Source organism: Cinclus cinclus, chromosome 4, assembly GCF_963662255.1.
Source record: "Cinclus cinclus chromosome 4, bCinCin1.1, whole genome shotgun sequence".
In the NCBI taxonomy this organism is placed as follows: Eukaryota; Metazoa; Chordata; class Aves; order Passeriformes; family Cinclidae; genus Cinclus; species Cinclus cinclus.
Window position 1 is genome coordinate 28,763,845 of NC_085049.1, and position 13,150 is coordinate 28,776,994.

Here is a 13,150-nt window from a genome sequence, read left to right on the forward strand (position 1 = left end):
CTGTTCTAGTGCTACTTTTGCAGTACGAAGACAATTATAATGGTGAGGTTTTCAGTGTGACATGGATATAACTGGAGCTCAGTCTTAGAAAACTCCCTGGTAATGCCTTATAGACTTCCGTTATGTTCTCCAAAACATGACATGCAAGACAGTAATAGTTATAAATCCAGGAGTACAGCTCTCTTGAACAGTCTCTGAGTACTTAAAGTGATCTCACTAACCTCTTGCCTTTTCCCCACATCAGTATTTTTTTAATGTTTTTTTATTCAGGCATGTCTGTTTTAACTGTTGCAAATTGATTTTGATGGAAGCCTATCTTTTTCAGCTTCTCAAATACCGAGGGACTCCAGCAATTCAAGTGTGACTGTGGGCTCTCAAATTTTAATTATTACATTAGTAATTTTACATTAGAGGGAGTGACTAGTCTCGACGTAGACAGAGCTGTAGCTGTTCAATCATCCCATGCCTGCTTACTCACCCACTCTTCCTTCCAAAAATGCATCTTTCGTCCCCAAGTTAGTATTCCTGATGTGAAAGAAACATTTCTGCCTGTGATTGGTGATAATCCATCATCTCCTTGTCGTCACTGACCCTGGAGTTGGAGTGACTAATAGTGCCTTTATAAAACCAAGGAAGAATTGTTTGGAAAAGTAACAGCTTATGTGAAGTTGTTGTTCATTTGGATAGCTGTGCCACAGGAATGGAACAGAAACGTTCTGAAACCCCTCTGATTATATTGAGATCCTGTTTACATTGCTGTTCCCCCGGGGGAAAGTTAAGATCAAAAAAGTGGAAGGCTAAATGGAACTCTGTGATGCTCTTTTGCACATCTGCTCCTGTATTACTCTGAAGGAGGAATACCATCAAGTGTTAAATTGATTGTGGAAGAGGTTTAATGACCAGTTCACAAACCCACTTTGTTTATTTAGAAGCCACTGATAAAGTAGAAATTGCATTTGAAGTGTTCAATTTCCTCATGCCTCAGGGCATGGCAGGAGGGTGGACACTGTCTCTATTCCATTCTCTTCCATTCTGTGGAAGAATGAAGCATTATACACAGCATCTAGTAACCTCTAACCAGAGGAATCTGAGAATCTAGTGGCCTTGATGGCTGTTTAACTAGATGTGTTTTGTTTGAATCCCTGGGCTGTTTTTAATTTGCATTTGCATGGGCTTTTCACTGAGTGTGTTTGCAAGAAGTAGAATGCTTCCTTGCCTTTGGAGCAGAATGCTAGAGGAAGCTTCTCTTACCTCTATTCTGTGCTGCAGGGCTGGAAGGCAAAATAATTAGTTCCACACAACTAAGAATAAATCACCCAAGGTGAAACATGATAGTGCCTGACAACTGGTAATGTTGGAAAAATATTCCAGTAAATCATTGTTGATGGAAAAATTGGTGTACAGAGCAGATGATGCCAGTGTAGCATTGTGTACCTTTACACTAAGGATATTGTTGCTAACTTAGCCATAGATTGCTGGCTTTACCCTGCAAAACAAGTAAATACAGCAAGAAGAATAGACTTAGTAATTAAAAATAGTATATAGTTTTACTCTTTATTTTGGGGGGTTTTTAGAAGTATGGTACAGTAATATCTGTCTGTCTATCTATCTGTCTATCAGTCTACCTACCTACCTACCTACCTACCTTAGGTTTGTGAAACATTTCTGAGGAGATTTATCCACTCTGAGTATTTCAAGAATAAACAGTGCTCACTCAATCCTCTGTGTTCCACAGGGCTTTGAGATTCCGTGAAGGTTTATTTCATCTTTTCATGGGTAACAAAGATGCCCTATTCTGGTTGCCTGTTTTCATTTTCATCAGTTGTTTGAGAATTTGTTCAGAATTGTTTTTTTTATTTTTTTGTGTGTGTATATGTTAGGAATGCCTTGTCTATTCTTTTTTGAAAGGATTCTCAAACTGCATTCAAGGACATAAGAGCAAATTTCTTTTTTAATTAATTATATGGACAGAGTGTAGACTATTTGCTTTCTTCTTCTGGTTACATAATCGTGGAGAGCCTATACTTATTATTTGTTACAGTGTTGCAGAATTAGGAGAAAAATGGAACTAAGGCAATTTACTGTTGAGTGTGATTTCATAGGGAAATTCTGCATCTATTATTACTGAAATATTTCAGTTTTGACCCCTAATGCCAGTACCAGTTTTCTGTAATCTAAGAATCAGGTCCTTCAGTTATCTGACCCTGCAAAATGCACAGCTGGAGCTACAGTGAGCTTTTTAGGTAGTACCTAAATGTGGCTGGCAGTATTTTGGCATACCTGCTGTTGCCTCAGTGATAACAAACCCCACTATTCATTGCTCCAGACTGAAAAATATGCATGTAGACTGAAGGAATAGACAGGTTCACACTTCATACACGTCACATTTTTGGTTTGGGTGTTTTTTAATAGCAGAGGGTCCAGTTGCAGTGGGGAGGTGCAGCATAGGTGATACATAGTGCTATCACAGCAAACAGCGTAATTGAAACATGAAAATGCACACTGGGCTTGTGCAAATAAATGCTTGTGCTGCCTTGGGAAGCACCTTAGTACGTGCTTGAAGCTGAATTATTTAGCTGCCTCTCATGTATGGTTTGCTCCAAGCAGAAATCAAATCTGCACTGTCCCCTCTTCAGCCAGCCAGAGCCTTTGGCAGAGTGTTTCTCCTCCAGAAGTAAACATGAGTCTAAGAATAACTCAGCCTTCTTTGTAGTATATTTTCATGGTTAGCTGTCCAAACAGCCAGCCTGTCTAGACAGCTGATGGCACTGGGAGCTGCTAAAGTCAAAAGCAGCCACTCTTGGGCATGCTGCCTCCTGGGCAGCCCTGCATGTTGGCACCAGCACGTTTCAGTCAGAGCTAGTGGGGTTCTTTCTGAAGCTCCATGGGCTACAAGTACATGCTAGCAAGGCATTAAACAACTGATATGAGTGTATACAAAAAGGAATTTTCAATTCTTACAGTTATTTCTGATTGCCATGATATGTCTCTGGTTATGGTGGTCTTTAATTTTGTTTTGTAGCATTGTGCCCAAATTAAATTTTGAGCATAACTTCAAGGTCTGATGCTTATTTCTCTAATAGAAATGAATGATGAAGATAAACCAATCCCTATGTTCTACTGTGTTCCAGATGTAATTTCAATACAGAGAGCAAAGTAGTAGTGCCTGTGTCACAGAGCCATTTGCTCTGTAATCACAGAAACTCTGTTTTTCCAGCATTGACGAGTAAAACCTGAGTATAGTTGCTCTATTTCCAGTAACCAAGCAGCTGCTAACAGGTGAAACAAAAGGCTAATTAATGCTTTAAATTATCATTATGAATACGGGACTAGGTAGCCTTTAGGGTTGTCTGGTCACAATATTTCTTACAAATGTCTTTGAGAGAGTATCTTGCTGCAAGTGTTTTGGAGATGGCTACCTAGCATGCCATGTGTCATTCCTTAGTTTATCATGTGCATTTGCTGATCCAAGAAGAACTTGTCAGAACTACACAAAAAGGAAGCAACTGAGAAATCTGTGTACACTTTATTCCTTTGTTGATAAATTTGGTTTTGATATGTTATCATGTTAATGTGTCTGTTTCTTTTTATGTGTATATATGCATGAAAGGGGGTTGGCATTAGGCTTCTCAGTGTATCAAAATATATATTCAGAACTCCTAAACAAGTGAAATTCTACACCCACAGACAACAAGGCTGGTACCTTTTCCACCTAGGGTATGGCACTTCATGATAGTCTATCATGTAGCAAGCCACCATGTAAGATGCACAAGCAACTTGCCAGTGTTGCAAAAAATATTATGATTGTACCAAAGAAAATACTTGAAACAATACTTCTTCACAAGTTTTTAATTATCAAGCGCTTTTTTTTAGTTTATGTATGTAGTAAGGGTTTTTGTCACTTTCTTTCCCTCTTTAATGTGTTTCTTTATTAATGTGTTGATTATCCTTTCACCCTATGCCAACATCCTCAGAAATTGGGAATAATAGGTTTTCTTTATGCTGTTCTTGTGAATACTGTTCAGAACTTGCTTGCTCTGAATTTATTCTTGGTTGTTAGAAAGTTTACTGATTCCTTGTTGTTATTTGATGGATTTGGTTGCATCACTTGATATTTTGAGGTAGGATTATAAGAGCTAGGCTTCCTTTGCTTTAAGAATAATTTTAATAATTTAATATATCCTAATATGATTTTGGATGGTTTTCCTTGCTGTTGTCTTAAAATTGACTCCTTTTATTCAAGATTGAGAACCTTCAGGAGCAGTTGAGAGACAAGGAGAAACAGATGAGCAGCTTAAAGGATCGAGTGAAATCCTTGCAGGCCGACACCACAAACACTGACACTGCCTTGACCACTCTGGAAGAAGCATTGGCAGAAAAAGTGAGTGTGGGAAACGCTGGAAGATCCCTGGGGAGGTGCAGTGCTGCCCTGTGTGCAAGCGTAGTTCCAGTTCCCGTGCCTGGGCCCAGTCCTGTGCCTGTTGCATTCCTGATCCCCATCCCATTCCCATCCCCATCATGTGCTCATCGCTATCCTGTTCCCATGCCCATCCCAATCCCCTTCCTTTGCCTGTTCCCGTGCTCGATCCTGTGCCCATGCTCATCCCGATCCTGTGCCTGTGCCCATCCTGATCCCATTCCCATACCCATCCTGATCCCGTTCCCGTGCCCATCCTGATCCCATGCCGATCCCAGTACCGTTCCCATGCCCATCCTGGTCCTGTGCCTGTGCCTGTCCCAATCCCGTGTCCATCCGGATCCCGTTCCCGTGCCCATCCTGATCCCATGCCGATCCCAGTACCGTTCCCATGCCCATCCTGGTCCTGTGCCTGTGCCTGTCCCAATCCCGTGTCCATCCGGATCCCGTTGCCGTGCCCATCCCGATTCCATTCCCGCGCCCATGCCCATCCTGATCCCGTGCCCGTGCCCATCCCAATCCCGTGCCTTTCCCGTGCCTATCACGTTCCTGTGCCCGGGCCCATGGCCGTCCCGATCCCGGAGCGGTCTCGGCGGGGCCGTCCCTCGCTAGAGGGCGCTGCAGGACGCGCGCTGAGGCGGGCACGGCGCCGTTCCCAGCGTGGGACCGCAATCATTATCCTGATAAATTGACTCTCTTTAATGCTCGATTTTTCGGGAGGTAACCGGCTCAGAGGCAGACTGTCCTGTTCTCGCTTGGTAGGACAACTTATTGGGCTAACTAATTTTTTTCTTGATTTCCACAGAAGTGGAGCTCCAGCTCCTTTAGTCTCTTAGATTCTATAAACTATGGTTAAACTTTACCTGAGATTGGGGAATTTGCTTGCGTTCTTTCAGATTCCAAGATATCCGAAGCACCACTGATATCTACTATACTGAAAAGTTATTTTGTTGCCTTTTCCTACTGTATATAAATCCCAGCATCGCATAGGCACTACGCCCCTTCTTCTCTAAAGAAGAGATTTAACATTAGATTTTTACATTTAACTGATTTAACTGTACATTTTTGAAAAATAAGATTTAAATAAGTCAGGAAGTTGTATGTAATACATTCTGATTTAGGTTAATTTTGATAATCAGAACCACATGAATTGGGTTGCAGTGTAACATCAATGAACTTTGAGGGATTCAGTAATCATGGTGTTTCACAGCCACGAATCCATAGATACCTCAAGTTTTCTCCTTCTTGAGGAACTTTACAACTGTAAAGAAAAGAAAATGGCAGTACATTCCTTCTCCTCACTTAAAGTGTGTCAGAAGTGTTGTGATAAAAAGCCTCAGGAGCTGAATTGACTAAGAGGGATTTCCTTCACAGAGTGCTTTCTTTTGTCAGGAAAAGACCATTGAGCGTTTGAAGGAGCAGCGTGACAGAGATGAACGAGAAAAACAGGAAGAGATCGACAACTACAAGAAAGACATTAAGGACCTGAAAGAGAGAGTCAGCATTTTACAAGGAGATCTCACAGAGAAAGAGGTTGACCAGCAGCACAAATCTATTGTGATAGAATTATTTGTTGTCTCTATTTGTGTTACATTTGAGATGAAGAAAACTGTTGCTTTATAGTAATTGTCCTTCAACAAAGCTGATCTTGTAGAGTACATCATTTGAGAATTTGCAAAGCATCAGTGTTTCAGAACCACCGTTTCAGGGATAGCAGCCATCCCAAGTTAATCTTGTTAGCAGTGACTGACTGCTGGTCAGTGATGGCATTGACTGAGCTGTGCTTATAGACAGCGGAAGGCTGGGAACAAGCTTGTCCCAGTCTGAATGTAGGGAGGAAGGAGCAGAGGCTGATCAAAGCTGTGGGTGCCAAAAGCATGAAGATAATGGTTGTTCTTTATGCAGACTACACAGCCAGTTCTTTAGACTCTCGAGTCTTTTTTGATTTATGAGGCTGATTATTGGTAATGAGCCAGTTGGCTAGACAAATTACCTTAATTACATGGGAGAAATATAAATGTTCTCTGTTCCTCTCTTGTGTACTTACAATCTATTTTTTCAAAACTCAAAGTAGAACAATACAAAAATATGAACCCAGAAAGTACTAAGATTTTGTCTGCATGGAAATCAGCATTTGACAGGAAAAAAAAAAAGTGAACACAAAAAATGCTTAGAAAGAAAGAAGTTGAGATGCCTTTTGGAGTAAGGTTTTATTAATCAGTTTTACTCCATGGAAGCTGTATACAGAAATGCTTTCAACTCTCTCAGTGGCTAAATCTTCTAACCACATATGATTTAAAATACAATTTCACTGAAAACCAGTTTTTCTTGAGCATCACTGTCACTGGAGCATAAGTTCCAGTTTATGAAATTATCCATCTTTAAAAATTATTTTGAAATTAATTTAAATGAGGTTTTATTTTGATCCTGAAAGCCTGAATTGATTCAGGATGTCTTAAGTCAGTATCACAAACAACCTGAAAAAAATATTGATCTAAATTAGATCCTGATCATAGTGTGGAGGGATAGGAGGAAAATAAAGACAAAAAAGGAAATAACTAATACATTTACTTTATAATTATTTCACTTCTTTTAATTTAGACATCATTACTGGATCTTAAGGAACATGCTTCATCATTAGCTTCATCAGGACTGAAGAAAGATTCAAGACTCAAGACACTGGAAATTGCATTAGAACAGAAAAAGGAAGAATGTTTGAAGATGGAAACACAATTGAAGAAGGTAATCTAAGTGCATTTTATATTTGTGTTGTAAATATACAGTTCTAATACATTGCCCATGTCTACAAAGAAAACTTGGGGTCTTAAGAGCAAATTCTTTGAATTTCTTTTCAGCAAGAACTGGGAAGGTGTGTCCATGCAAACCATATTACAAGCTAAGCCTGTCAGAAATTAACTTTCAGATACTTGTGCTAAGTTTTGATTTCACTTACATGCAGTAACAGTGCTGTTGGCTTTTTTGTTAACAGGTGCTAAGAGTTTGAGGCTTCTTCGGTACAGTTCATAGCAGCAGTAGTGTTATTAAATTGATGCAACAGCTAAAAAAATAACAGCTAAACATTTTACATACCAATTATCAATGCTTATAGGTGTTAATATGATTAATTCAGGTGCAGGGTTGGTCCTGCAGTTCCATCTGCAGTTCCATGTGTTGCTGGTAATGAGTTGACAAATCTATTGTAGCTAGGATTTGCCAGAGGTTGTTGGAGCATCTCCTCATCCAAAAGAGCTACCTAAATCATGGTCAGAATGGTTTCAGTTCTACAGCCAAAAAAAGAAATTGGAAAATAACTCCTCGTTACTCAAGAAAATGTAGTTAACATTCACTTAAAAATGTTTTATGCCTATAGTAAGTTTGCATTTTTCTTTAATAACCCTTTTTCCAGCTGTTTTTAATTTCTTAATGGGTTTTATTGTAGCTTTCATAGAAGAAAAAAATTTGTGAAGTCTGTCACTTTTTAAATGCATTGCAGATACTTATTCAGGCAGTTTGACATTTTTGAGACAGATTAGTTCCTTCTCATCCTTGAAATAATTATGACCGATAATCCATCTCCATTTTAAAGCTTCTAAAAACTCATTTTTACCCCTCTGCATTGTTAACAATTGCAAAAAAATTGTCATAATTAACCTTAAAACTAATGGCTACATAAGAGCATTCAGTTTAAAACTGAATTAGAGGTTCATTCTTTTGAATTTTATTGCATTACCTTAGTGCAGATTTGAATGAGACAGATTCAGGAAGCAAGCTCTCATGTAGCTCCTTAAGAGTAAATGTCTAAAAGCTTTTTCTTTTAGGTTCTTCCCTCACAGTTTGAATAGAGATGTGTCTCACATCAGTCTTGCTTCCCTTGTCTCATGTTCCCAGTGAACAGCTTGAGTACTTGCAGTCAAATCTATTAGCCCTAGAAGTTAAGAAGCTGGCAGAATGGACTCAACTGGACTACTGTTAACCTGTTAAATAAAAAAGATTTGGGAAGTTCTTGCAAAAAACTCTTGCTAACCTCAAAACAGCCTCAGAGAAATTGTGAACCATGCAAGCTTCCCCTTCTCCTGTAAAAGGGATTTCACTTTACACTAAACAAGAATATTAACTGAGTGGAGCACAAGGGTGCTGAAAAGTTGTTGGTATTGGTTTTAGTGCATGTCAGTCTCCAGTGTCTCACTTGAAGTATCCACTTGTTGTTGTTGCTATTCCTCTTCTCAGTAATAGCTGTTTTGTACTGGTCCTTGACTTAGTGATTACAAATGCCATGGTTTTCATATTGGAGTTGTTTTTACAAATAATAATACTATGGTTATGCAAATCTGTGTGCCTAATGTTCTGATTATTCTACATTCACTGCTTCTGTGCTCAGTTGTCATCCTACTGCCATCAGGAGATGCAGTGGGAGATTCTGAAGGTTGAAAGCAGCTCATAAATCCCTGTTGAGTTTACACGGCCTCGTGTCCTGTCTTCATTTTGGCTTAGATTGAATCAATAGAGGCAAATCACACATAGGAGGTTCTCTCCTTTTTTTTTTTTTTTTTGGTTTTTTTTTTTTTTTTTTTTTTTTGTGAAGTGGTGTTATGCTCTGTAGTGTTTTTTCTTTTCCTTAGGAAAATCTTTGTCCAAAGTACTATCTTAATGTATTAGTTTTATAGTGTAAATATTTTCATCTTCAGGATGCTCTTTTCTCAGTATTTTCTGTCTTGTTTTTCCCAGCCAGTACACTTTATTTCATTTGGTTTTTCTAATATAGGAGAGACCAACTAATATTAGAAGCTTTTTCAGGAAAGATGAGTGGGTTTTTGTCCATCTTCATTTCCAGTGCATAGTTTTTCTCCCTATAGATATACTCCTTATTTTTAGGGAGGAAAAAGAGTCAAAACCATATGTTAACAAACTTCCCCTTGCTGCAGTTCTAGGAACTTTTCAACAGAAAATGTTATAAGTGATTGCCTGCCAGGAAAATACCTCTACATTGAACAGTCTCACTCAGAGGTTGTTTAGTTTTTTTTTTTTTTTTTTTCTGCTGTGGTGTTTTTTCTTCAGATTCAGGAGAATAGTATCTTTCAAAAAACAGGGAAAAAATGACTGAATGAAGTGTTGATCCAAATTCTGTCTTTCCCAAGAATTAGCTTGGCTAGTCTAATACAGATTCCGCTGCTTTTTATTTTATGAACAATGGATTTTTCTCCCACAGCTGAAACTATTACTGATAATACTGGTAGATGAGACTGGCTTTTGTTGTCAGCTGATAATTTTTTTTTAAGAAGGGACAATAAATGATGTATTCAACATAGAAAGCAAAAGGCTACCAGGGAAATCAGGATTTCTTGTAACAATAAAAGTAAAACACCAGCATTTGTGTTCAGCATTCAGATAGTGTCAGTTACTGAATTAGTGTTCTGAACCATTAATCTGTCTTGAAATTGATACAAGGGAAGCACTAGGAATTACAGTTCTTCTCAATTTGTGAAACTCATCTGTAAACCCAAACAAAGAACTATATTCAACATGTGGGGGCTGGACAAATCTGTTAAACTGGGGAAATCAAGTTGAAATTTGGAACTTGCACGAGGGTAACTCTCCATGTTTCTCACATTCCAAAACCTGCTTAGTAATGCATGCTAAAACCACTAATTAAGATTCTGTTGTCTTAGTAAATTAATGCTGCAGTTATTATTTTAAATTCTTTTCGTGTTGCATCTTTTCTGTTTTTCTCTCACACTGTTCCTATCCCGAATTTTCTCCATCTTTTCCTGTCTTCTTTCTCCCTTTAGCACCCTGAAGTTTTATTGAGTCATCCATCCAAGCTAGTAAGTTTCCTGGCAATCTGAGAAGCTGTTGCCAGCACATTTAACTTCTTGTGTTGCATGTGTATTCACCTGTGCTTTTATAGTTGGCCCAACACAGTATATTGGTGAATTCCTTTAGTAGTGGGTGTGGACAATATGGATACAAACAAAAAGCAGTGGGATGTCTGACCAGTCATGTTCCAAAAAGCTTTCTGAAATGTTTTCACTGTTGAAGTGCCTTGGTCCAACTGCATTTTTGTTTGGACAGCTTAATATTGTGTCAGTGTTTTGTTTCCCCTTGCTGCTGGTGCTTGAAATACCCTGTAGCTTTTCTGTCATCTCCACTGTATATGCATTTTCAGAGCAAGAAGATGGAATTTCCATGCAAATCAAGCTTCTTGCTTGAAAGCATTCTGTAACACTGGGCACAGCAGCACATTAGAAATAACTAAGTGGCAGCAACTGAAAAATTGCTCAAAAACTTGTGTAACCGTTCAGCTCGCTAGTTCTATGTCAGTTTAGTTTTGGATCCTATTTCCAGCCTCCTGTTTGATGTCAAAGAGCACTCCTGTCAAGGAGTGTTTGTATAATAATATCTTGACACTGTAAATTACGTAATCCAAGGTGGTTTTCATCAGAGATTTCTTTTGTGGCTGTGTGCATAAAAAATGGTGTTACAGAACTTTCAGGAGTCTGATACCTGTGTTACTCTTGGCAATGTTCAGGGTAAATGGACTTGTCTATCCTGACAATCACTGTCTGAGAGTCAGAGAATTGCTGGGGCTTGCAATTGTTCAGTTTTTGTGGTATGCATTTCAGAAATTCTTTAAACTTGGCTAAATAGTGTCAATGAGGAGTTGAGAAGATGAGATAAAATGCAAAAAGATTGTAGTTGGTGCAAATGGGCAGAAGGATTTGTCAGGAGACAAATGTGTCAGGATTTGTCAGGAGACTTTCTTTACAAAATGTTTAATAGCATGCAAAATTTTTGAGACTGAAGTCAGAAAATAGAAGATGTGGGAGCAAACTGTGTATTTTATTCTCCATTATGATATAGCAAACACACAGGGTAAGGTAAAAGAGGCTTTGTGAAGGCCAGGTTGGGTGGGGTTTTGAGCAACCTGGTCTGGTGGATAGGTCTGGTTAAAACGAGATGATCTTTAAGGACCCTTCCAACCCAAACCATCCTGTGACTCTGGTAGCTTTTAATGTTCCATCCTGATGATGGTGCCTGATGTTCTCAGCATCATCTCATGCAGGGAAAAGTTGAAGAGGTTTTCACCCTGATAATCTTATACCTAAAATAAAATTAAACTTACCTACTCTACCTCTCCCAGGAAAACTTGTGAACACTCATTTTTAAAAATTAAATATTCAAAATTTAGGAAATGGCCAGTGTCACACTGTGTGGTATTTCTCATTTTTCCTTGTGAGGTAATTTGTGTAGCATTTCATAACTAAATTATTGTCTGCTAGAGTTTTGCTGTTTTTAGTATTGTGTGACAAATGCTCCAAGAGTGAGCCAGATATATATGAGAGATGATAATCATCAAGAGAAATAAGATGATAAAATACTTTATTAATACTAGGAAAGCATTGAGTGAATAAGGCAGGATATATTTGGATTTTGCTTATTCCCCTGCACAACAGGTATAATAATGCATCCTCATTTCCCACTGGTGGTGTTAAGAAGTGATTAGTTGTGATTAGCATGACAGAAAGAAAATTGGGGACTTACTGGTTTTAATGTCATGTTGCAGTTCAGAATAAACAGTGTATAGAGCCATACACTGAATATCCAAGAACTGGTGCTAAATGTCTGTTATTGCTTGAGTCCTGTTTCTGTAAAATTGTGGTAGTCTGTGCTCAGGTGAGTGAGGACCAGATAAGAGGATGCAGGTGGGGAGGTTAAAATAGGAAGAGAGATGTCCTGTGGGCCTTTCCCTCCTGACTTTGCACACTCTGTGTTGGGGTGAATCCAAAGAGAGCAAATGATTAATGTTTAATGACATCCATAGGAACTTGTATCTCTCTGAAGAGATCACTTGTTTAAGTAATGGAAATTGCCTCTCTTGAGGTGTCTTCCTGTCTTTGTGATTCTTCATAAAGAAAATAATTTGTTTATTAATTGATTCCTACTGAACACTTGGTTATTCAGTCTCAGAAATTTGCAGTTCTATTAACAGAGACTAACCATGTAGAGATGGTTAAGAGACAGCAAATAACTCTCTGTGACAGACTCAAGTTTACAGTACATAGTATATCAGAGAGTTTCCTGAGCCTTTTACTTCCATTATAGCCTTTTCCAAAAGTTTTTTTTGCAGTTTGGGGTGTGTACAGCCTTGGAACTAAAGGAGGAGAAAGTCTGGTTGTTTTTTAAGTTTACAGTTTTGTTAAAACTAATAAAGGCACGATAGAAGACAGCACAAATGTTTTATCAGTTGAATTTCTGCCTTTGTGATAGGAAAAGTAGACAAACTGGGTAAAGTGTTTGTCTTTTGCAGTAAATAATCATAATATATTTTTGTATTTATGTGTGCATTTACTATTTTTAGGAGACAAGAGGTGCCCTTGGAGGTAGGAGGGTGGATTAAAATGGGATTACAGTTTCTTGGGAACTTTTACTTCATAGCCAAAAGTTCTTGGCAACATTTGTATGTGAAATGTTAAACTGAATTTACTGTCTTAATTCATGGGTAAAAGTAGAAAGTGTTTGCTATGAATTATTTGCTGTTTGATTTAGTTAATATTTTAGGAATATTGATTTGGAGTCTTAGTCATAATGTTTGGAATTTTTATTTACATTTTAGAACATTTAAATTAGATATGTGGTATTGTTTTGTTCCCCATCTCTGGCACACTTTAAGCTGTGTAAGATTATCTTACCTCTTAAAAAAGAGGTTTTTGGCATGAGAAATATCAACTTAGAAAA

The 13,150-nt window shown here is 38.3% G+C and overlaps 1 protein-coding gene across 3 annotated transcripts in view; it reads left to right on the forward strand.

Moving 5' to 3' along the window:
* ERC1 (ELKS/RAB6-interacting/CAST family member 1) overlaps positions 1–13,150 on the forward strand; it is a 257,407-nt gene that overhangs the window by 84,414 nt on the left and 159,843 nt on the right. For all 3 annotated transcript variants that reach the window (XM_062490995.1, XM_062490996.1, XM_062490997.1), the window contains 3 exons: positions 4,244–4,381; positions 5,810–5,950; positions 7,019–7,159. In XM_062490995.1, coding sequence (XP_062346979.1) covers positions 4,244–4,381; positions 5,810–5,950; positions 7,019–7,159 — 420 coding nt within the window. The remainder of the gene's footprint in view (positions 1–4,243; positions 4,382–5,809; positions 5,951–7,018; positions 7,160–13,150) is intronic.